The sequence below is a fragment of the Coffea arabica genome, chromosome 10c (genome assembly GCF_036785885.1).
Source record: "Coffea arabica cultivar ET-39 chromosome 10c, Coffea Arabica ET-39 HiFi, whole genome shotgun sequence".
Lineage (NCBI taxonomy): Eukaryota > Viridiplantae > Streptophyta > Magnoliopsida > Gentianales > Rubiaceae > Coffea > Coffea arabica.
Genome location: NC_092329.1, coordinates 16213588 through 16235772, shown reverse-complemented (window position 1 = coordinate 16235772; position 22185 = coordinate 16213588). Strand labels below are relative to the sequence as shown.

The following is a 22185-nucleotide window of genomic DNA, read 5'->3' as shown; positions in this document are numbered from 1 at the left end:
TTCTTCCATCCTTTTCAAAATTATATTTTAGTCTCTACTCTTGTTTTTTTTTAATTAAACTCTCATGTAGTAATGATTGCAAACATTTATATTCTTAAGTAAAGAAAAAGCAAGAATGCATCATGCAGTGTCAAAATAATTTTTATTTTTTTTAATTCTTTTATTTATAAAAAGAATTTTTCTAACGAGTGTCCCCGCAACATTGGTTAAGATATGTAAATGACACCTTTTTTTTTTTTTCCAAATTCTCATACTTGCAATCCCTCTCCCCTTATCACCCAACCCAACTATCCAAAAAAAAGGCACCTAATTTACTATGTAATATAAGGTAGCTTGTATATCAATTGTATAATAAGGAGTTTCATACATTTTTAGATACTACGTGCACATGTGAAGAAAATATTTTACTTGTCAAATAACATAAGATTTCTTATTAGAGCTCCAATTTTATTCAAGACATCACTCTTGAACAGGAGTGCAAAAAATTGGAAACGTAAACTTCTTTTCACTGTAAAGCCGTATTCAATTCATTCAAAAGTTATAAAAATATAGCCAAGTTCTTAATTGTTCATTACTTTACAAAATGATACTTAAAGTAATGACGAAAGGTTAAATTGACTACAGCAGTTAAATTTTCTTGGAACTAAACTAATTTTATGAAGAACTGAAATAGAGTAGTAGTACAAGCATTTGTTATTACCAAAAGGTTTTAGCTGATTTAAGGATAGAATTTTGGGGATCTGTATTTTTTGAAAAAAAAAAACATTTGGATCTTAAATTTAGGATTTGGGAGAGTAAATGGATAAATGGATGGATCATGGTTTACACTATCCATTTAAATGACATCCATTTAGATCCATTTATTAAATGGTTTTAATTGGATTGGATTAATTTGATCCACTATCCATTTAACTAAAACCATTTATCAACCATATATCCATTTTGCCACTTCTAGTGGTTCTTATAGATTACTTGTCCCCAATGTTTAGCTTATATGTCAAATTAGTCCCCAATATTTTCACAAATATAAATTTACCCCCTAAAATTCGTGATTTTAGACAGCTTTGGACAACTAATGGAAAATCATCATAACTAATGGTTAACATCAAATTGGCGTTAGTTAAAAGTTTTGAATTCGTATTTCTAGTCCCTAATGTTTCAAGTTTGGATCATTATGTTCCCATGAGTTTTAAGTAGTTGCCATTAGAGCTTTGAAAATAAAATAATATGTGAGTTAAATTAAACATACAACAAATATGTTCCTAAATTTCTATAAAATTTCATGAAAACACGTTATATTGACACAGAATGGTGGTAGCTTATATATATCTTTGTAAAATAAATTACAATTTGGATGACAATATGGCAATAACAAATAAAATATAAAGGAGAATTCAGGTTTTATAATTTAAGTTTATTATAATTACTACTACACAAATTGTTGCATGTCTCGTGCATGTAGATTTTAAATTTTTGTAGTTAGTCATTGTACTTATTGCTTATTTTTGCGCAAAGTTGGATAGACTGGGACTACATTTGCTTTGCAAAATAGATTAAGGACTAATTCTACGTATGGGTGATAGGTTAAGGACCAAAATCACAATTCTCCCATTTCTTTTAATCTAAACATTGAAGACTAATTTGATACATGGACCAAACATTGGGAACTAAAACTGCAACTTTCCCTGTATGTATGTACAATTTCGGGTCAACTTTTGACGAATAGGGACCGACGCAAACAACTTCCTGTATCACTGGTAATTGGTCAACCTTGGCAGCTTCACTGCTCCCCAGTGCCTGCATCACTGAGTAGCAGTCGACAAAAATTAGGTCTCAAAGGCTTCATTTTCTGCAAGATTTTTGCGGTGGAATCATAGTGCAATCAAGATTTTTCCAGGTGAGGTATATTTGGGCCGTAGGATTATATGCAATCATGTTCCTTTTAGGTGAGGTATATTGGCTTCCTTGATTAATTTCCTCTTGTTGTTTCTGATGTGATTCATATGTTTTTCTTTTTTCCTATGCTGTATGCTTACTTGGCCACATATCTACAATTTTTTCGAATGCTTTGCATCTGTAGGTCGAAAGTCAACAAGATTCATGCAGTCAAGTTGTTAATCCTGTCTTAATATGTAGTTCTTTTAGTTCAGTATTTTTCAGAGTTATGGTTATCATGCTGACAAGTTTGGTGACATTAGTTACACGTTTTATTTGGCAACTCCGTTTACTGGAAAACCCCCAAAATCAACACTTTTGTATTAATTAGGATAGATTACACCTTTAGTCTCCTGTGATTTAGTGCTTTTCCATATCAACCTTTTACCATTTCAAAAACTATATGTAACTCCATCATGATTTGGACTAAAATGTCAAAATGACCGAGTTTGTATGTTATCGAACATAAAAAACTATTCAAATTTGACTTGATTAGTTGGTTAACCAAACTTGAACGAGCTCATACCAAGCGAACTCGATTCGAGTATCGAATATGTTAGTTCATTTTTCAGCCCTATGAGTTGGTTTCCTTGTAGAGTACCATTTTTGTCACTTTGAAACTTTAGTCCCAACATAAGGGTTTATGCATAGCTTTGGAAACTATAGAAGGGTTACATGGAAAAGCATTAAATCATAGGGGGTAAAGTATAATTTGCCCTATTAATTATATTGCAGAATACAACTGGTATCTAGTATATTTTTGCCATATTTTGGAAAATGCATACGAATAAGCTTCCTTTTATGTATAGAAATGTGCTATTCATTTAAATTTTGGATCACCTCTCTGGGGGTGTTTTTAGCCAAATCAAGCCCAAATATTGAGGTACTAGAACTCAAGATCAAAGAAAATTAATTTGTGGTTGAGTCCGAGCTCAAGTTCGATGAATATCATGTGTTCATGCTTGAGTTTGACTCAAGAAAATTATGAGGACGAGCTGAAGCTCAAGATTGAGCTTGCTCGACAAAATATACATAAAAACTCTATAAGCTAAATAAGGAATATTACATGGAGAACCTACTCAATTCGTACAGCAACTCAAATTACTCGAACTCGATTTGAGTTCGATTTTGACTGAACTCAAGCATGGATATAGATCCATAAGAGCTCGATCATTTGGCAATTTTGGATTGTGCAAGTGATGAACATAGCATAAGGAGACCAAGCAACTCAATGAGTTTTTCTGTTTACACCATTACAAATTTACAATGGTAACATACAGCAAACTAACTAGGCATCTAGGAGAAGGGAATGAGGATGATAGGACGGATCACCTGGCCAATGGGTTTAAAACGGCTTAACCATGGCGTAAATCTTTTTCTCAAGACAATGTAGTTGAGCATGCTTATTCATTAATTAATTTCCCTGTATATTTCCCATCCCCAAACTCAGATTCTGCATTTCTTTTCTTTACCAGAATGCTGCCAACCTTTGATCCAAGAGATACTGAAGCTGGTTCGAGGATTTTGGAGGATATAAGCAGCAATGCTGGTCATATACAAGAACAGGTCCTGGAGGAGATTTTAACTAAAAATGCAAGCACCGATTACTTGAAAAGTTTTCTTAATGGTCACTCTGATAAGGGACTATTCAAGAATAAAGTTCCTGTGGTAGATTATGAAGATATCAAGATTTACATCGATCGAATTGCAGTGGATGGAGAGCCATCTCGGATTTTAACTAATGAATCCATTACTGAGCTACTGATCAGGTAAATCAGTTTCTTTGATTTATTGTAAATAGATTAAAGGAAACTCCTAAATGGAGTGAGAGTAAAGTCAAAAGTGTTGAAGAGCGAGTTATTTCTATTCGTTTTCATGAATTTCTTGTTTTTCTTAACTGAAAACATCAACTTCATTGGCAGCTCGGGCACTTCAGGTGGGAAGCAAAAGTGGATTCCAAAAACTGCTGAAGAGGGAGAGCGCAGGGCCTTCTTTTTTTGTCTCCTTGCTACTGTTCAGAATAGGTAAATTCACTAATGCAATGAATTTACAGTTGTTATTTCATCAGCAGAATTATGAGAGTCAAATAAAAGGTGCTAAATGTATAGCTTTGAACTAAGGTACCTCCACGGCTTAAACGATGGGAAAGCGCTGTTCTTTGTCCTTATCAACCCGGATATCCACACTCCTGGTGGCTTAGTTTTAAGAACAACTACAGCAAGCGAGATAAAGAACAGAAAAGACAGATATCCTGAGGTTATATTCTGTGAAGATACCAATCAGAGCTTGTATAGTCAATTACTTTGTGGCCTTGTGCAGCGAGATGCGATAGTAAGCATTGGTACATTTTTCGCCTCGGGTTTGCAAAGGATAATCAAATTTTTTGAGGAACATTGGCAAGAAATGTCTTCCAACATAAGAACTGGACAAATGAGTGATTGGATCACTGACCCTAAATGCAAAAGGACTGTCTCCTTGATTTTGAGCAAACAAATGCCAGATTTGGCTGATTCAATTGATCTTGTATGCCAAGAAAAATCTTGGGAAGGAATAATTAAGAAGATCTGGCCAAGGACCAAGTATGTCCAGGCCATAATTACTGGGTCCATGGCACAGTACATTCCCGCGCTTGAATTCTATACAGGCAGGTTACCTGTAGTTTCACCAGCCTATGTTTCTTCAGAGGCATGTTTTGGGATAAATTTGAAACCATTATGCAGTCCTTATGATGTCTCATATACTATTATACCAAACATGGCTTACTATGAGTTCATACCAATTGGCAATCATCAAGATCCAAACTGCACCAATAGCAAGGATGCTCACTTGAAAGATCACATTGTGGATCTTGCTAATGTTAAGATTGGCCAACATTACGAACTTGTTGTCACGACCTGTACAGGTAAGATCACTGTACTTTTGATCTAAAAAAAGATCTCTATACTTTTGATTGACCTAATTGCATATGGTATACTGTAGACGTGAACTATAATTCTGTTAGTCTGTCCCATGAAGTACTCTGCAGACACAAAATTCCCTCTTGAACTGTTTGCATCTTATCACCGGAAGGTGTCTTCTGATTTCCATCTGAATCTATTTATCATGTTCTAAAATGGAAGTATCTCCATTTGTTTCTGCTTAACAATATGTAATGTGCAAGAGTTGTTCTGATGTTCAAATTTGTCAGATATAGGTACTGCATTCTGCTTTTTCGTACATCTATTATCCTGATAAACATAAACAACGATGATTAGGGAGTTTAGAAGCTCAATCGCTCTAATATCTAGAATATTGATAGAGGCGTGTATTTTCAGGTTTATACAGGTACAGAATGGGGGATGTTCTCCTGGTGACAGGATTTCACAATATCACTCCCCAATTCAAATTTGTACAAAGGAGAAATGTGGTTTTGAGCATTGACACAGATAAAACAACTGAACAAGACCTCCAGAATGCAGTTACAATTGCAATGCATATCCTTGAACCACTTGGGTTCTTTCTTTTGGATTACAGTAGCTATGCTGATACATCCTCTATTCCTGGTCACTATGTACTCTTTTGGGAGCTCCAACTGAGATCCAATGATGACTTTCCTGTACTTGATCAGGTTAAAATGGAAAAATGCTGTAGTTTAGTGGAACAATCTTTGGATCTGCAATATAAGATGCTGAGGAATCGGAGCATCAGTACCATCGGTCCTTTGGAAATTAGAGTTGTGAAACAAGGAACATTCAACGTGCTCATGGACTTTTATGTTTCTCGAGGAACTTCTTTAAACCAGTACAAGACACCTAAGAACATAAAGTCTGAGAAAGCCATTGAAATTCTGGACTCCAGAGTAGTGGGAAAATTTTACAGCACAGAAGTGCCTAATCAAGACTCGTAGCCTGTGGTCTTCAAGAATCTTTTTGCATATTTCATCCTAGGTCATATACCTTGTCTTGCAATGTCGAAATGTAAAAGTACTTCACCATTGTATGGACGTATTTGTTTTCTACTATTTTTCAGTTTGTTTGTGAAGCTTGGTGGATGAGGATAGTATCTGAAACTCTTGTACTCATCAAATTGAGGGTAATGCTATTCTTGTAGCAAAAGATGTTACACTCCTCTCATGGAGTTTCCTAGTGAGAGTTTATTCTCTTAGGGATTTTGAGTGACAGTTTTCTCCTCTCCTAGAGATTTCTAATGATAGCTTTTGTAGTTTTTTGCTATTTTTTGCATTAGATCTAAGTTTTTGCATATTTGGTTGTCGGATCTGAAATCTTTTAGATCTACCTCGTTAGATCTCACTTTAACATCTGAATTTAAATCAACTCATTAGCAGATCTGGGAGAAAAAAAGCATTGGAAGCATGCATAGATGATATTGGGGCAATAAGTGTTTTATTTTTTGATATTTTTGGAGTTTCACAGTGTAATATTTTATTAATTTTCTAGATTTGTAATATCTAAACAAACACGACTAATTTTGGTTTTCATTTTTCTTTCTTTTGAAAAGATCATCTACATCTGACCCTTCTCCACTTTGCTTTCGCTTGGAATGCCCTTTTGCAGCACATATATTTCTTTATTTAATTCTTGGGCGATAAAGGTGACACTAGGAGATGGTGTTATTTTGTTAATTGTTATCAATTGAAAGCAACTTTTTTTGGTTTAAAGTATCCTTCATTTAAAGTCTGAAAAGGCCATTGAAATACTGGACTGCAGAGTAGTGGGAAGATTTTACAGCAGAGAAATGCCTAATCAAGTATCGTAGCCTAGAGCTGAAGAATCTTTCTGTGCATTTTATCCTAGATGAAATACAAAGGCGGTTATACATCTGGTCTTGCACCATTGATATTTACAAGTACTTCTTCACCATTATGGATGCATTTGTGTTCTGCTATGTTTTCAGTTTGTTTGTGAAGCTTGGTGGATGAGGATAGCACCTGAAACTCTCGCACTCGTTAAATTGAGGGTAAAACTATTCTAGTAGCAGAAGAAGTTTTCCTCATAACCAATTGGTTCTACGCCAAATGTAATTAAGTAATTATAAATACTTTCCAACATTAAATTCAAATAGAAGATGAACAAAATTCATCTTTCCTCGATGTAACATAAAAAATAAAATAATTAGTTTCATTCAAGTAATTATGACATGATAAGAGGAGGTATGAATTAGGTCGCTATTTTTAAAACGATTCACGCCCTTATATAGTATTATTTATGTATTAGGTCTCAATATGTTGCTTCTTAGATACAACAATCTAATTTTTCCTACATTGTAAGCTGCTCCAATTTAAACAATTGAAAATAAACAAAAACCTAACCTAAAACCGTTCTTTGCCCCATATAAAAATAGTCCAATAATGCATACATCTCTCTAGTGTATTATTTTCGTAGTAGCAGCAACTTTAGTAGAAAAATAGGGATGATTTCAGAAACCTCCTCTGAGGTTTCTCATAATATCACTCAACTCCTCTGAGGTTTCTAAAATCTCACTTGCCTCTCGTGTCAATTTGATAAGACTAAATATTCTTATCAGATGTCACAAATCCACAATATTACTCTTACTCTTAATAACTATTTAACCAAAAAATCAAAAGAAAATAAAATTTTTAAACCAAAAAATGTAGATTAGAACAAAAAAAAAATTGTTATCTGATAATGGTCTATATTTCTCTATATCGAGATCATGGTGAGATTACAAAGGACGTGGATAAACTAAATCTAGTTAAAATCAACCACTTAGGAGGATTTTGGTGTAATTAACACCTTGAAAACTTTCGTAAACAGTTATATGAAAGTCAAGAAATTTTTTTAGAAATTACATTTGAATACATGATGTTGTTTAAGTTGTATTGAAAAATTAAAATAATCTCTTCATATATGTGAATTTTTCAAGGTGTAAATTTTGCTTTGTTTCAAAACAACTAAAATAAATAGTTTAAGTGAAGAAATTCACATGTTATAAGAAGTTAACCTTATTGTATTTTTTATTGTTGTTGGAAACTTTATAAGTAAGATAACATAAAGATAGTACTGGAATAAAAGTTTTATCTTTCTTGCATTTCCTTCAAAGGGGCTAAAATGTTACAATAAATGTCAATTTAAGAGAAGTAAATGAGATTTTAAAAATCTCAAGGGAGCTGAGTGATATTATGAAAATACGTAAAATATAGTACAAGTATCCCCTCATGAATACGTAAAGTTAGAAAGATTAGTGTAAAAAAATATAAAAATAATGTATTGTTTAAACCTCTTTTGATAAAAGTACAAAAAGGGAGAGATGGTGTTGACTCTTTCAATCACTTTTTATTCTCACTTTCCATTCTTCCCAATTACACCTAATGAACACTCACTAAATACCTTTATCATCCGATACATGTAATGTAAGGACTATAATTATACAACGATACTAGCGTTACATTTTCTATATTAAGAATTCTTTTTGGGAGAACCCTAAAAAAAAAAAATTTCACATTTTCTCAGCATTATTTTATTTCTTTGCATTTTTACAAGCAAGTACAGTTTTAAAATCATTTTTCCTAGTATGAGTTAGTGTACATTAATTTAAAGTGCGTTATAGATGTGGGACCCGCTAGTGCGATATAAGTTTGGTGACTAAGTGATTTTTGTGCTAAGTGTTATTATTATACAAGGTGCTAGAGGATAATTAGAGATTTGTTATATGATGTAACCATTGGAAGCCAAAGGATTAGAGAAAACACTAGAAGGGCCAAGTGTTGCAAACCCATTGGAGGTTGGACTTTGACCTCATTTTCACCTTTACTAAAAACCAAAATTTGACCCAAAATATCTTCATTTTTCTTGCTTCTTGGCCGACTCTCTTGAGGGGAGAAACAAGAGAGCTCTTCAATTTCTTGCTTCCAAACTTGCTCAAATCTTGAGTTTTAGCCAACCAAATTTGAAACTACACCATACAAGTGCTCAACTAGGAAGCTTGATGGTTGTGGTGGAGTTGTTTTGGAGGAGGAAAGACTAAACCACTATCTTCTTGTGGTTTTAAGGTATCTTGCCAAGAAATCTCTCTTTACTTTTAATACTAGATTCATTGTTAGCTTATTTGTGGTTCAAAGGTGTTTGTAATGCTTATATCAAGTGATTTTAGATTGTTGGGGGTGATGAATTTGAGTTAGGGTTTGAATGATTCACTTATCATACTTATTGTGTGGGTGGTATATGATGTATATAAGGTGATATAAGAGGTGATAGTGATGATTTCAAGCTAAAAATGAGATTTATACCTTGATTGTAGCAAATTTCCAGAATTGAAGTTAAACTATACCCAGTTCTGCCCGGTTCTAGTTCACCATGTTAGAGGCCGAATTAGGCTTAGCCTAAAACATGAAAGTTGTAGAGAATGATGTTTTATAATTGCCTACAAAATTTCAATTCAATCGGAGAAAGGTAGACTGTGAAAAGATCGAAATACCCTGACTGCCCTAGGTGAATCCAGTGCTCAGTTTTGAATATTTCACCAATCTTGTCGTGTCTTTTCACCATGATATGTACTGAACTAGTATCTAGCCAAAACATAAAAGTTTTAGTATTATGTCTTAGCTATTCAATGCCACTGGAAACGCCTCAATCGGACTTCGGTAGCCTGAGTTATTGTCGTTTAAGCATAGTGTGGTTAACTGACCTGTTTGTGAGATTCTGGTTCTGTAATTCGAAATTTTGACCTAGATACACTATGAACTGGACTAAGTGGTCTTCATCAAAGTTGTAGATCTCTGTCTTAGCTTCGAAACGGTATAAATTTTACCTCAATCCGATAAGCGTAGTCTCGGTTGTGTCCGTTACGCAAAACAACGTCAAAACTGTCTTTTGTTTCTTGACGCAAACTTCATTTCCGCACATGTTCCTAACTTGATTTTGTACTTGTATGACTTTGAACCTATGGAATGGCTATTGAAATGAGATGATTTTGTGTGTGACTTTGGGATTGATTGAGGAAAACAATGAAGCTATAAATGGTTGGAAAATAGGTAAATACAAAGGGCATGCTGCCTAAATTTTCGCTTGAGGGCTAGGTAGATATACTTGCGACTTGAGCAAGGCTTGAGAGCGAATACCACTTGAACCATTTAGGATATTGGTGTCTTCTTTTATCGAGGTATATAAGTTAGAATTTAGTCAGAACTTGTACCCTTGGAAAAAAAAATGAAATTTACGACTAATAGAAATATGTTTTCTTTGTCACTTCGACTCAAATGGAGATTTTAAAGTTTTACGAGTGAGCATAAGTTTTACAAATATTTTACTTATATTCTTTGGTTTCAATGTACTCTTTTCACTACCAAAATCATATTTATATTTTGTACTAGTACGTATTCGAATTTTCTTCGAATCACTTAAATCTTTGATAGTTGAAGCATAATGTGTTCTTTTGATTATATTAGGGTTCCTTGGTGATTGAGGGTAATACCCGGAAGAACACTTTGGACGTTATTTTGCGTACATAGGTGAGTGTTCCTTGTTTGCTATATTTTCCTTGACTTCATGGCTTGTGTTATTGTTTGATAATGTGTTAAGTGCTTTCAAGAATTTTCAAAACGAGTTTTCTAGGCGAGTGTGTACTTTATCACACTCGACCTAAATAAATGTAAAATTTTCAATGATTTCAAGGATTGAAACGTTACTTGTGCATGATGTAAGCCTTTTGGCTGAATTGGGGGTGAATGAAATAAACGAATGAACGAGGGTTTCACTTACAAAAATGCATTTTCAAATGATTGGAGGAATAAGGGGAATGACAGGAGAACGAACGAACGAACGAATAAATGGCTCCCTGTGAGCCCGTATCCTTTTAATGTATGTATTATTATTGCTTTCTAGTGTAAATGTTTCTTGAATTATTGATACTCTATGTTTAATGTATTGGATTGATTGTTTGATTATGTATTCGGAACCTCACTGAGCTTTTAGCTCATTCCTTTAGTTTTGTTTTCCTTAACAGGGGAAGACGAGCAAGGATGAGAGCTCTGTATAGACTAACTTGGTTCAGCCTTTGAATTTTTTGTAATGGTTCTCGTCCTAGTGCTTGGCACGGACTGAATGTATGCAGAATTGAGAACCTTTGTATATTCGATGCTTGTACTCCCTTTTGAGATAGCAATGTATATGAGTTTTGCTTTAAGTTTTGGATTATGGTTATACGAATTCTTGTGGTTTTATTTCGGAATTGATTGAGGTTTGACTGAGTCCCGGTGAGAGTTGGGCAGGCAGTCTGCCAAACCCTTTGGTTCGCCATAGGGTAAGGTGGGGCTGTCACACTTTTTCATGTGAATGTATAAATAATCAAACTCTTTTTTCCAAAATAGAAAACCTATTGCTTTACATCCTCTAATAAGCACTGAATGTTAAGGTTTTCATACAAAGGCTTCCATTTGGAAATCAGAAGTAAAATTCCTAAAAAGACACTTATTAAGAATTAAGGATAAAAATTTAGTATTATGTTATGGATAAAAATTCATATAGTGTAGCTAAATACTATTTTCACACAACAAATTACTTATATATATATATATATATATATATATATATATATATTAGTATAATGGAAAAAGTGGGTTGAAAGAGTATGGTAACAATTGAAATAAGTCAGTCACAAAAAGGAAAAATTAAGATGTTTTCTCATTTTATTTTTATTTGCTCATTTCTTAGTCGTTAGTAATTGATTTAGTTCTTTTAATTTAGGTTTCATTTTTTTTGCATCACATTAAAGCAATTTTTTAATAAAGTATAGGAACTTTTCTAAATTTGGACAAATTTTGAGGGCGATAACTGTAGTATTTTGCAAGGTGCAATTTTGTCATTTCATTACTACCGTTTGTTGGGTTTAGACGCTATTATTTGCAAGGGTATAAATGTAATTTGCTCAAATCACAGGGTTCATTTGATAATTTAATCAACCTTCAGGGAAGGTAGATGTAATATTTTTTGAACATTTTGAAATTCTATGTAAATTTCTTATACATCCTTACAACACAACAGAGATATGATATTTTGTTTTTGTTCATGCATGTCCCATATGTAATAATTGTGTCTTTGTTGTTAAGTTTTACAAGTAATTCATCTAGAATTATACCTTGTTCAACAAATATTACATCGTTCAGAATAATTATTGCTAACAACCATTCGTTTTCTTGGTGCAGATGTTAAAACCTGTAGGATAAAAAAGTCGAATAAGAGTTTTATACTATAAGGAATTATGACATTATCCGGTCGTCATTTATTGAATAAGATTAAAACCAACATCCTCGTCACATCAGTGGTTCAGACAGCTCCTTTTGGGACAAAATAGCAGGTCTAAGTCCCTCCCAAAGCTACATTTTCTACATTATTTTGCCGTGGGATCTCAGTACAATAAAATTTTTTATGTCAGGTATGTTTGCTTTTCTTTTTCCTACTCTTTTTTTTTGCTTGTCTAATGGCAATAATCTATACTACTTCTATTTTATGGGGAAGGGGGAGTGCACTATTGCACTCTCTGGATTTTTTTGACGTGCCCTCCCTAGATTTTTTGAACAAAGGAAGCAGTGAAACTTCTTTGTAATGCACTAGGCTGAGTTTGAACCCCTTAATCTAGTACATGAGAAAAAAATTCTAAGAGACTGTCTCTAAGAGACTGGCATCCGAAAAAAGAAAGCTATTGTTCTTCGAAGGTTTTTAGTCTATTGTTTTCAGTGTGTTTAAATAAATCCCTTCCTTTGTTATTCTTTCTTTTGGTTTAATGAAGGGTTTATTCTTCTTATCCTGTAATCAATCTATTGATCTTATTCTCTTAAGGATAAGGGAGGAAGAAAGAAGACAAAATAACAAGATTTTGGTAATGAGGTATTTTCCTTTTCCCTGGTTGGCAATTTTCAATCACTAAACTTTTGTTAATCAATTTTTCTTGGTGATATTTTGATTTTCTTCAAGTTTATTGGAATATTTTGTTTCTTTTTACGGCAACAGAATTCTCAGCTCCAAGTAAAGTGATAGTATTAGAAAGGCTTTGTCAGATCAGTGATGTTACACTACATTTGTGCTATAAAATTGTACAAATATTTTGCAATGAATGACAGCATATTCAAGAGGTGTTATAGAATGTTTTGTTATATAATTACTTGAAAAAACCTTTGAAAATAATAATATATTATTATTTATAATGTAATGTATGTAAAATATTAAAAAATAGGATTCTCATAATGTTGTAACTCTCATAGGTGGCCGATCTAATATAAGATGAAAAAATATCAAGCCTTTCATTGACCGAATAGCTGCTGGAGAGCCATCTAATTTAATATCTGCTGAAACCATTACTGAGCCAATCATAAGGTAGATAGATTATAGTAATTTGAGAATTTCAAGAAGTGCAGAATCCCGAGGAAATTTAATATAGTGCAATCACATTGCCAATGTAAATTACGGATTACGAAAATTACTTCCATTGATCAAAGTAAAAAGTTTTTTTTTTTTTTTTTTTGTGTTTTATTACCACTGTGATTTTTGAGTAGTCTTGTAGAAATATTTGCAGCTCAGGTACTTCAGGAGGGAAGCACAAATTGATCCCAACAACCGGTGAAAAGCCAAACTTCTGTGCATTCTTCTACATCAATCTCGTCTCTAAAGTGCTAAACAAACAAGAAAAGAAAACAAAGAAAAAAGAAAAGCTATTTTCAACTCTTTGTTTCTTGATTTATTGCGTCAGGTTGAAAACACCAATCCAAAGAAGAAAATTTTAGATTGTGCACCATGAGGGTAAAATAGTTAGTAATGGGTAAATTGGTCATTATAACCATGGGAACAGAGTTGAGTATACCTGTTTAGATTTGACCACCGGTCAAAATGCTTATATTTCAAGTTAAGAGTTGCAAACTTCAAGGGTAAAACTTCATCATTTAACTTTTTTAAATGACATATTTCCTTTGATGGGAGAATGGTATTTTTATCCAATGGCATGAGAAGGGTGAACTTATCAAGGCTAGAAATTCTGATGGCATAATTGTCTTTTCAGCTACTGACATGAACCAAAGTTCATTTCATGGCTTTGACTATTAGTCATGGGGTTTGACCTGCACATTTGGTGAATAAAGGGGCTAAATTATAATTGAGCCTGATTGCGTGTGGCTACTTTAATTAACCTAAACTTATCAAGCCGTGATCCATAACTCATTCACATTAAAAACACTACAACTTTCTTCTATAAATCAAGTTAGTTGTCGAGACATATATTAATTTGTTTTGTTTACTCCACCGTCAACTAGCCATCATAAACTTTGAGGTTCATCAAACTCTTAGGAATAGAGTAGGAATACAATGTTGCAAACTTTGAGGTTTGCATCCCTAATACGAAGTGTCTTGTAGTGGTTCTTATAAATTGTTTACTAATGAGAGATTACTGGTAACGACACTTGTATTTAAAATTTCATTAGATAATGTGAACAAACCTTACCAACTAAATCCACTCTCATAAATACCAGTAATACAACAATATGCAAAATCAAAATGAATGTTTCTCTTCAGTGCAACTAATTGTGGCTTGACAATCAATTTTATTAATCCAATTTCAAATTCACTACCACCATGTGGGGCATCAATTGTATGATGTAATTGCCTAGCAATTTCAGAAAGTTCCTTCCCCTAGTTGGCCACCAAATGAAATATATATATATAAAATGGAAAGTAAAACAAGTGGGATTTTAGGTAAGGGAAGATCTAATAATCTCACAACACAAGGGATTATCTATTTGGGAGAAATATTAGTTCTGGTTCCCCATGTTTAGCCTATATGTCAAATTAGTCCCCAATATTTTTACAAAATAAATTTACTCCCCAAAATTTGTGATTTAAGACAGCTTTAGGACAACTAATGGAAAATCATCATAACTAATGGTTAATATCAAATTGGAGTTAGTCAAAAGTTTTGAATTCGTGTTTCTAGACCCTAATGTTGGAGTTTGGATGATTACGGTCCTATGAGTTTTAAGTAGTTATAATTAGAGCTTTGAAAAATAAAATAATATGTGAATTAAATTAAATATACAATGAATGTGTTCCTAAATTTCTATAAAATTTCATGAAACCACATTATATTGACGCAGCATGGTGGTAGCCTATATATATCTTTGTTAAATAAATTATAATTTGGATGACAATATAGCAATAATAAATAAAATATAAAGTAGTGGAAGAAAAGGAGAATTCTAGTTTTATAATTTAAGTTTATTATAATTACTACTAGACAAATTGATGCATGTCTTGTGCATGTAGATTTTAAATTCTTGTAGTTAGCCATTGTACTTATTGCTTATTTTTGTGCAAAGTTGGATAGACTGGGACTACATTTTTGTGATCTTGCCACTGGCCATTTGGTCCAGTGGTCATCACTATCTTTGGGCTGGAGGTCAGGAGTTCAACCTCTGCCTTCCACAAACTTGCCACTTTACGTGGCTGGTCTTCTGCTCCTACAGGATAGCTCGAGCGGTCCGCTCCCCCTCCTTAAGGTATGGCGACCTTCCTGGTTTGTCTAGGGTTCGAGTTCCGTTGTTAACATGCTCAGTGTGGAGTGGAGCCTCCTCTCTCGGGCTGCAGGGGATTAGTCGGGCCCGTAATGATTGACCCGAACACCCTAGTGTTGACAAAAAAAAAAAAAAAAAGGGACTACATTTGCTTTGCAAAATAGATTAAGGACTAATTCTACGTATGGGTGATAGGTTAAGGACCAAAATTACAATTCTCCCATTTCTTTTAATCTAAACATTGAAGACTAATTTGATACGTGGACCAAAACATTGGGAACTAAAACTGCTAACTCTCCCTGTATGTATGTACAATTTCGGGTCAACTTTTGATGAATAGGGACCGACGCAAACAACTTCCTGTATCACTGATAATTGGTCAACCTTGGCAGCTTCACTGTTCCCTAGTGCCTGCATCACTGAGTAGCAGTCGACAAAAATTAGGTCTCAAGGGCTTCATTTTCTGCAAGATTTTGCGGTGGTATCATAGTGCAATCAAGATTTTTCCAGGTGAGGTATATTTGGGCAGTAGGATTATATGCAATCATGTTCCTTTTAGGTGAGGTATATTGGCTTCCTTGATTAATTTCCTCTTGTTGTTTCTGATGTGATTCATATGTTTTTCTTTTTTCCTATGCTGTATGCTTACTTGGCCACATATTTACAATTTTTTCGAATGCTTTGCATTTGTAGGTCGAAAGTCAACAAGATTCATACAGTCAAGTTGTTAATCCTGTCTTAATATGTAGTTCTTTTGGTTCAGTATTTGTCAGAGTTATGGTTATCATGCTGACAAGTTTGGTGACATTAGTTACACGTTTTATTTGGCAACTCCGTTTACTGGAAAACCCCCAAAATCAACACTTTTGTATTAATTAGGATAGATTATACCTTTAGTCTCATGTGATTTAGTGCTTTTCCATATCAACCTTTTATACATTTCAAAACTATATGTAACTCCATCATGATTTGGACTAAAATGTCAAAATGACCGAATTTGCATTCGGTAACCTAATCTACTAAAATATCAAAAATACCCCTATGTTAATATGAAAACTATTTGTTAACCAGATGTTATGTATAGATTTTAAAAACAAAAGGTAGTTATGTGGAAAACACTAAACCATAAGGGACTAAAATGTCATGCATACTGTGTTTACATATTTTGGCAATTTTAGTCATTTTAGTTTCTAAATGATGGTAATCTCAACATTTTAGTTGATAGGGGTGTAAACGAATCTAATCAAGTTGAAAACCCTAATATTCAAGTTTTTTTGATTATTTTAACAAGTTTGAAATTTTGTTCAAACTTGACTTGTTTATTTGCTGAACAGAGTTTGAACGAATTTTTTTTATTGAATTTGAATGTTATTGAGATAAAATCCTGTTCAAATTTGGCTTAACTAGTTGGCTAACCAAACTCAAACGAGCTCTTACCAAGTGACCTTGATTTGAGTATCGAGTAGGTAAGTTCATTTTTCCACCCTATGAGTTGGTTCCCTTGCAGAGTACCATTTCTATCATTTTGAAACTTTAGTCCAAACATAAGGGTTTATACATAGCATTGGAAACTATAGAAGGGTTACATGGAAAAGTATTAAACAACAGGAGATAAAGTATAATTTGCGCTATTAATTGTATTGCAGAATACAACTGGTATCTAGTATATTTTTGCCATATTTTGGAAGATGCATACGAATAAGCTTCCTTTTATGACTAGAAATGTGCCATTCATTTAAATTTTGGATCACTTCTGTAGGGGTGTTATTTGCCAAATCAAGCCCAAATATTGAGGTACTAGAACTCAAGATCAAAGAAAATTAATTTATGGTTGAGTCCCAGTTCAAGTTCAATGAACATCACGTGTTCATGCTTGAGTTTGACTCAAGAAAATTATGAGGACAAGCTGAAGCTCGAGATTGAGCTTGCTCGACAAAATATACATAAAAACTCTATAAGCTAAATAAGGAATATTATATGGAGATCCAACTCAATTCGTATAGCAACTCAAATTACTCGAACTCGATTTGAATTCGATTTTGATTGAACTCAAGCATGGATATAGATCCACAAGAGCTCGATCGAAGGTACATTCAAGATCATTTGGTGATTTTGGATTGTGCAAGTGATGAGCATAGCATAAGGAGACTAAGCAACTCAATGAGTTTTTCTGTTTACACCATTACAAATTTACAATGGTAACATACGGCACGCTAACTAGGCATCTTGGAGAAGGGAATGAGGATGAAAGGATGGATCACCTGGCCAATGGGTTTAAAAGGGCTTAACCATGGCGTGAATCTTTTCCTCAAGACAATGTAGTTGAGCGTGCTTATTCATTAATTAATTTCCCTGTATATTTCCCATCCCCAAGCTCAGATTCTGCATTTCTTTTCTTTACCAGAATGCTGCCAACTTTTGATCCAACAGATACTGAAGCTGGTTCGAGGATTTTGGAGGATATAACCAGCAATGCTGGTCATATACAAGAACAGGTCCTGGAGGAGATTTTAACTAAAAATGCAAGCACTGATTACTTGAAGGGTTTTCTTAATGGTCACTCTGATAAGGGACTATTCAAGAATAAAGTTCCTGTGGTAGATTATGAAGATATCAAGATTTACATCGATCGAATTGCACTGGATGGAGAGCCATCTCGGATTTTAACTAATGAATCCATTACTGAGCTACTCAAAAGGTAAATTCAGTTTCTTTGTTTTGTTCTAATTAGATGAAAGGAAACTCCTGAATGGAGTGAGATCAATAATGCTGAAGCACGAGTCATTTCTGTTCTTTTTCATGAATTTCTTGTTTTTCTTAACTGAAATCATTAACTTCGTTGGCAGCTCGGGCACTTCAGGTGGGAAGCAAAAGTGGATTCCAAAAACTGCTGAAGAGGGAGAGCGCAGGGCCTTTATTTGTTGTCTCCGTGATACTGTTTTAAACAGGTAAAGTCTAATGCAATGAATATACAGTTGTTATTTCTTCAGTAGAATTATAAGAGTCAAACAAAAAGTGCTAAACGTATAGCTTTGAACTAAGGTACCTACAGGGCTTGAGCGATGGGAAAGCGCTGTTATTTGTCCTTATCAACCCGGATATCCACACTCCTGGTGGCTTAGTTTTAAGAACAGCCTCAGAAAGCGAGATAAAGAATAGAAAAGACAGATATCCTCAGTTTATATTGTGTGAAGATACCAATCAGAGCTTGTATAGTCAATTACTTTGTGGCCTTGTGCAGCGAGATGCGATAGTAAGCGTTGGTACTTTTTTCGCCTCGGGTTTGTTAAGGATAATCAAATTTTTTGAGGAACATTGGCAAGAAATGTCTTCCAACATAAGAACTGGACAAATAAGTGCTTGGATCACTGACCCTAACTGCAAAAGGGCTGTCTCCTTGATTTTGAGCAAACAAATGCCGGATTTGGCTGATTCAATTGATCTTGTATGCCAAGAAAAGTCTTGGGAAGGGATAATTAAGAAGATCTGGCCAAGGACCAAGTATGTCCTGGCCACTATTACAGGGTCCATGGCACAATATATCCCTGCACTTGAGTTCTATACGGGTGGGTTACCTGTAGTTTCATCACTTTATGGTTCTTCAGAGGCATTTTTTGGGATAAACATGAAACCCTTGTGCAGTCCTTATGATGTCTCGTATACTTTTATACCAAACATGGCCTACTATGAGTTCTTACCAATTGACAATCATCAAGATCCAAACTGCACCAACAGGAAAGATGCTCATTTGAAAGATCACATTGTGGATCTTGCTAATGTTAAGATTGGCCAACATTACGAACTTCTTGTCACGACCTTTACAGGTGAGATCACTGTACTTTTGAATCGACCCTAACTGCCTGTGGTGTGCCACAGATGTGAACTATAATTCTGTTAGTCTGACCCATGAAAAAGTATTCGATAAAACACAGAAGTGCCTCTTCAAGGTGTCTACTGGTCTCCATTTTAAACGCTTTATCATGTTCTAAAATGGATAGTAGTTCCATTAATTTCTACTTAACAATTGCCTTGGACATCTAATGTGCACAACTTGTTCTGATGTTCAAATTTGTCGAATATAGGTTTATTACATTCTGGTTTTTCTGTACATTTATTATCCTGATACACAACCAATGATTATTAGACAGTTTAAATGCTTAAATGCTCTAATGTCTAGAATATTGATGGAAGAATGTATTTTCAGGTTTGTACAGGTACAGAATGGAGGATATTCTCCTGGTGACAGGTTTTCACAATTCCACTCCCCAATTCAAATTTGTACAAAGGACAAATGTGGTTTTGAGTATTCACACAGATAAAACAACTGAACAAGACCTCCAAAAAGCAGTTGCAATAGCAATGCAGATCCTTCAACCACTTGGCTTCTTTCTTTTGGATTACAGTAGCTATGCTGATACATCTTCTATTCCTGGTCACTATGTACTCTTTTGGGAGCTTCAACTCAGACCAAACGATGATACACCTGAACTTGATCAGGTTAAAATGGAAAAATGTTGTAGTTTAGTGGAACAATCTCTGGACCAGAAATATAAGTGGCTGAGGAATCAGAGCATCAGTGCCATTGGTCCATTGGAAATTAGAGTTGTGAAACAAGGAACATTCAACGTGCTCATGGACTTTTATGTTTCCCAAGGAACTTCTTTAAACCAGTACAAGACACCTAAGAACATAAAGTCTGAGAAAGCCATTGTAATTCTGGACTCCAGAGTAGTGGGAAAATTTTACAGCAGAGAAGTGCCTAATCAAGACTCGTAGCCTGTGGTCTTCAAGAATCTTTTTGCATATTTCATCCTAGGCGTTCACATTCCTTGTCTTGCAATGTCGAATTTAAAAGTACTTCACCATTGTATGGATGCATTTGTGTTCTACTATTTTTCAGTTTGTTTGTGAAGCTTGGTGGATGAGGATAGTATCTGAAACTCTTTTACTCATCAAATTGAGGGTAATGTTATTCTAGTAGCAAAAGATGTTATTCTCCTCTCATGGAGTTTCCCAGTGAGAGTTTATTCTCTCTTAGGAATTTTGAATGACAGTTTTCTCCTCTCCTAGAAATTTCTAATGATAGCTTTTGTAGTTTTTTTTTCTATTTTTTGTACTAGATCTAAGTTTTTGCATATTTGGTTGTCGGATCTGAAATCTTTTAGATCTACCTCGTTAGATCTCACTTTAACATCTAAATTTAAATCAGTTAATTAGCAGATCTGGGAGAAAAGAAGCAACACAGTTGGAAGCATGCATAGATGATATTGGGGCAATAAGTGTTTTATCTTTTGATATTATTGTAGTTTCACAGTGTAATATTCTATTAATTTTTTAGATTTGTAATATCAAGATTTGTTTTTCAGATCTATTTGTATTTGTGCATGATTGATGTAATTTGTGCTATTAGTATAGATTTAATGTTATGATGATGTTTTATAATAAAAAAAAAAGTTGGTCAAATGTAATTCAATAATTATGAATATGGATTGCTGGGCTATGACTGGATATCAACAATAGGGAAGAAACTAATCTACCAAGTAGATGGGGAAATTTAGGAACCCAAATCTGGAAGAATGGCTTGACTGGAGCTTAAAACAACATGACACTGTAGAGATAGAAGATGAAGATTGGCAAGAGTTTGATTCAAGAACTTTTTTATTTTGCCTGGTATGCTGGAACCTATATTACTGCAACTAAAGATAAAATCAATGCTCAAACAGTGATAGCCCAAGCCGAATTCAGTCAGGAATCTCTCACCAACTATCATAGAGCAGTACAGAAGGAGCTGAAGTTTATCAATTGGAATAAGCCCCAAATTGGATGGGTGAAACTAAATGTGGATGAAGCATCAAGCAACAGTTTGGGACAAGCTGGAGCAAGAGGACTAAATAGAGATGAAGGGGCTTACTGGAGTCAGCTTGGCAACTACAAAGAACATGGTAGTAGAACTATGGGCCATCATTTATGGGTTGAGTATGGCAAGTGGATATTTGTTGCAGAAATATGATCATTGAATCAGACTAAAACGTGAGTTTGGGACTGAATGACAAGGCACCTGAGGAAATCCCACACTACACTCTAAATTAGCACTTAAACAGTTGGCTAGCTAAACAATGGAAGTGAGAATTGAAGCATGAATGGCACGAGGGTAACAAGTGCACGGATTATTTAGCAAAACTAAATCTCCATTTGATAATCCAATTTAACACTTAAATTTAACGAATTCAGATCGTAATATATTCGGATGCATTTGATAATAAAAAATAGAACATTTGGATTAATTAAATGGCACTAAATTTTCTAGTCAAAACACACTCTAAAAAAAGGGTAAATTTTTTATACACTGACAGTGTATACACTATCACCGTTAGATTTATGACACATGTGCAAAAGTTGGATTCAAATTCAGATTTTACATAGTTGTCATTCATCCAAAACTGATAGTGTATACACTGTTAGTGTAGGAAAGGTTAATTCTAAAAAAATAAGTGATAAGTTATTCACTTATCACATAATGTAAAATACATCCAAATGTATCATATTTAGTAGTTAACAATTTAATTACTTAATGAATTCAAACTTCAGATTTCAGTTTTTAAATTTTAACTTAAATTCTTTGACACACCACCAGGCGAGTTTAGAAAATTATTGAATTTAGATGTTATGGATGTAATTGTACCTAGATTGGTTGCTATTATACGCAGACAGGGTATAATAGGCAGTAATGGGTAAATTGG

General features: G+C 34.1%; 2 protein-coding genes and 1 long non-coding RNA gene across 7 annotated transcripts; all 3 read left to right on the top strand.

Moving 5' to 3' along the window:
* The first annotated feature begins 1717 nt into the window (after nt 1–1717).
* Nucleotides 1718–6146, top strand: LOC113714637 (indole-3-acetic acid-amido synthetase GH3.17-like). 3 transcript variants are annotated; one of them, XM_027238599.2, is made up of 5 exons: nt 1718–1897; nt 3411–3704; nt 3858–3959; nt 4056–4837; nt 5250–6146. In XM_027238599.2, the coding sequence occupies exons 2-5, from the start codon at nt 3412–3414 to the stop codon at nt 5819–5821; spliced, it is 1749 nt and encodes a 582-aa protein (XP_027094400.1). In that variant the 5' UTR covers nt 1718–1897; nt 3411; the 3' UTR covers nt 5822–6146. The 3 variants fall into 3 exon arrangements, with proteins under 3 accessions (XP_027094400.1, XP_027094402.1, XP_027094401.1); XM_027238601.2 differs by having other exon boundaries at nt 1718–1946; XM_027238600.2 differs by having other exon boundaries at nt 1718–1951.
* Nucleotides 6147–8777: 2631 nt separating this feature from the next.
* LOC140016056 (uncharacterized) lies at nt 8778–11030 on the top strand. The gene is made up of 3 exons (XR_011822391.1): nt 8778–8944; nt 10340–10402; nt 10897–11030. It is a non-coding gene; the product is annotated as an uncharacterized lncRNA (long non-coding RNA).
* A 4690-nt stretch (nt 11031–15720) lies between these two features.
* Nucleotides 15721–20552, top strand: LOC113714641 (indole-3-acetic acid-amido synthetase GH3.17-like). Of its 3 annotated transcripts, none has more exons than XM_072069632.1 (5): nt 15721–15955; nt 17876–18143; nt 18292–18393; nt 18488–19269; nt 19650–20552. In XM_072069632.1, the coding sequence occupies exons 1-5, from the start codon at nt 15778–15780 to the stop codon at nt 20219–20221; spliced, it is 1902 nt and encodes a 633-aa protein (XP_071925733.1). In that variant the 5' UTR covers nt 15721–15777; the 3' UTR covers nt 20222–20552. The 3 variants fall into 3 exon arrangements, with proteins under 3 accessions (XP_071925733.1, XP_027094417.1, XP_071925734.1); XM_027238616.2 differs by having other exon boundaries at nt 15815–15955; nt 17850–18143; XM_072069633.1 differs by having other exon boundaries at nt 15874–16009; nt 17850–18143.
* Nucleotides 20553–22185: the final 1633 nt, after the last annotated feature.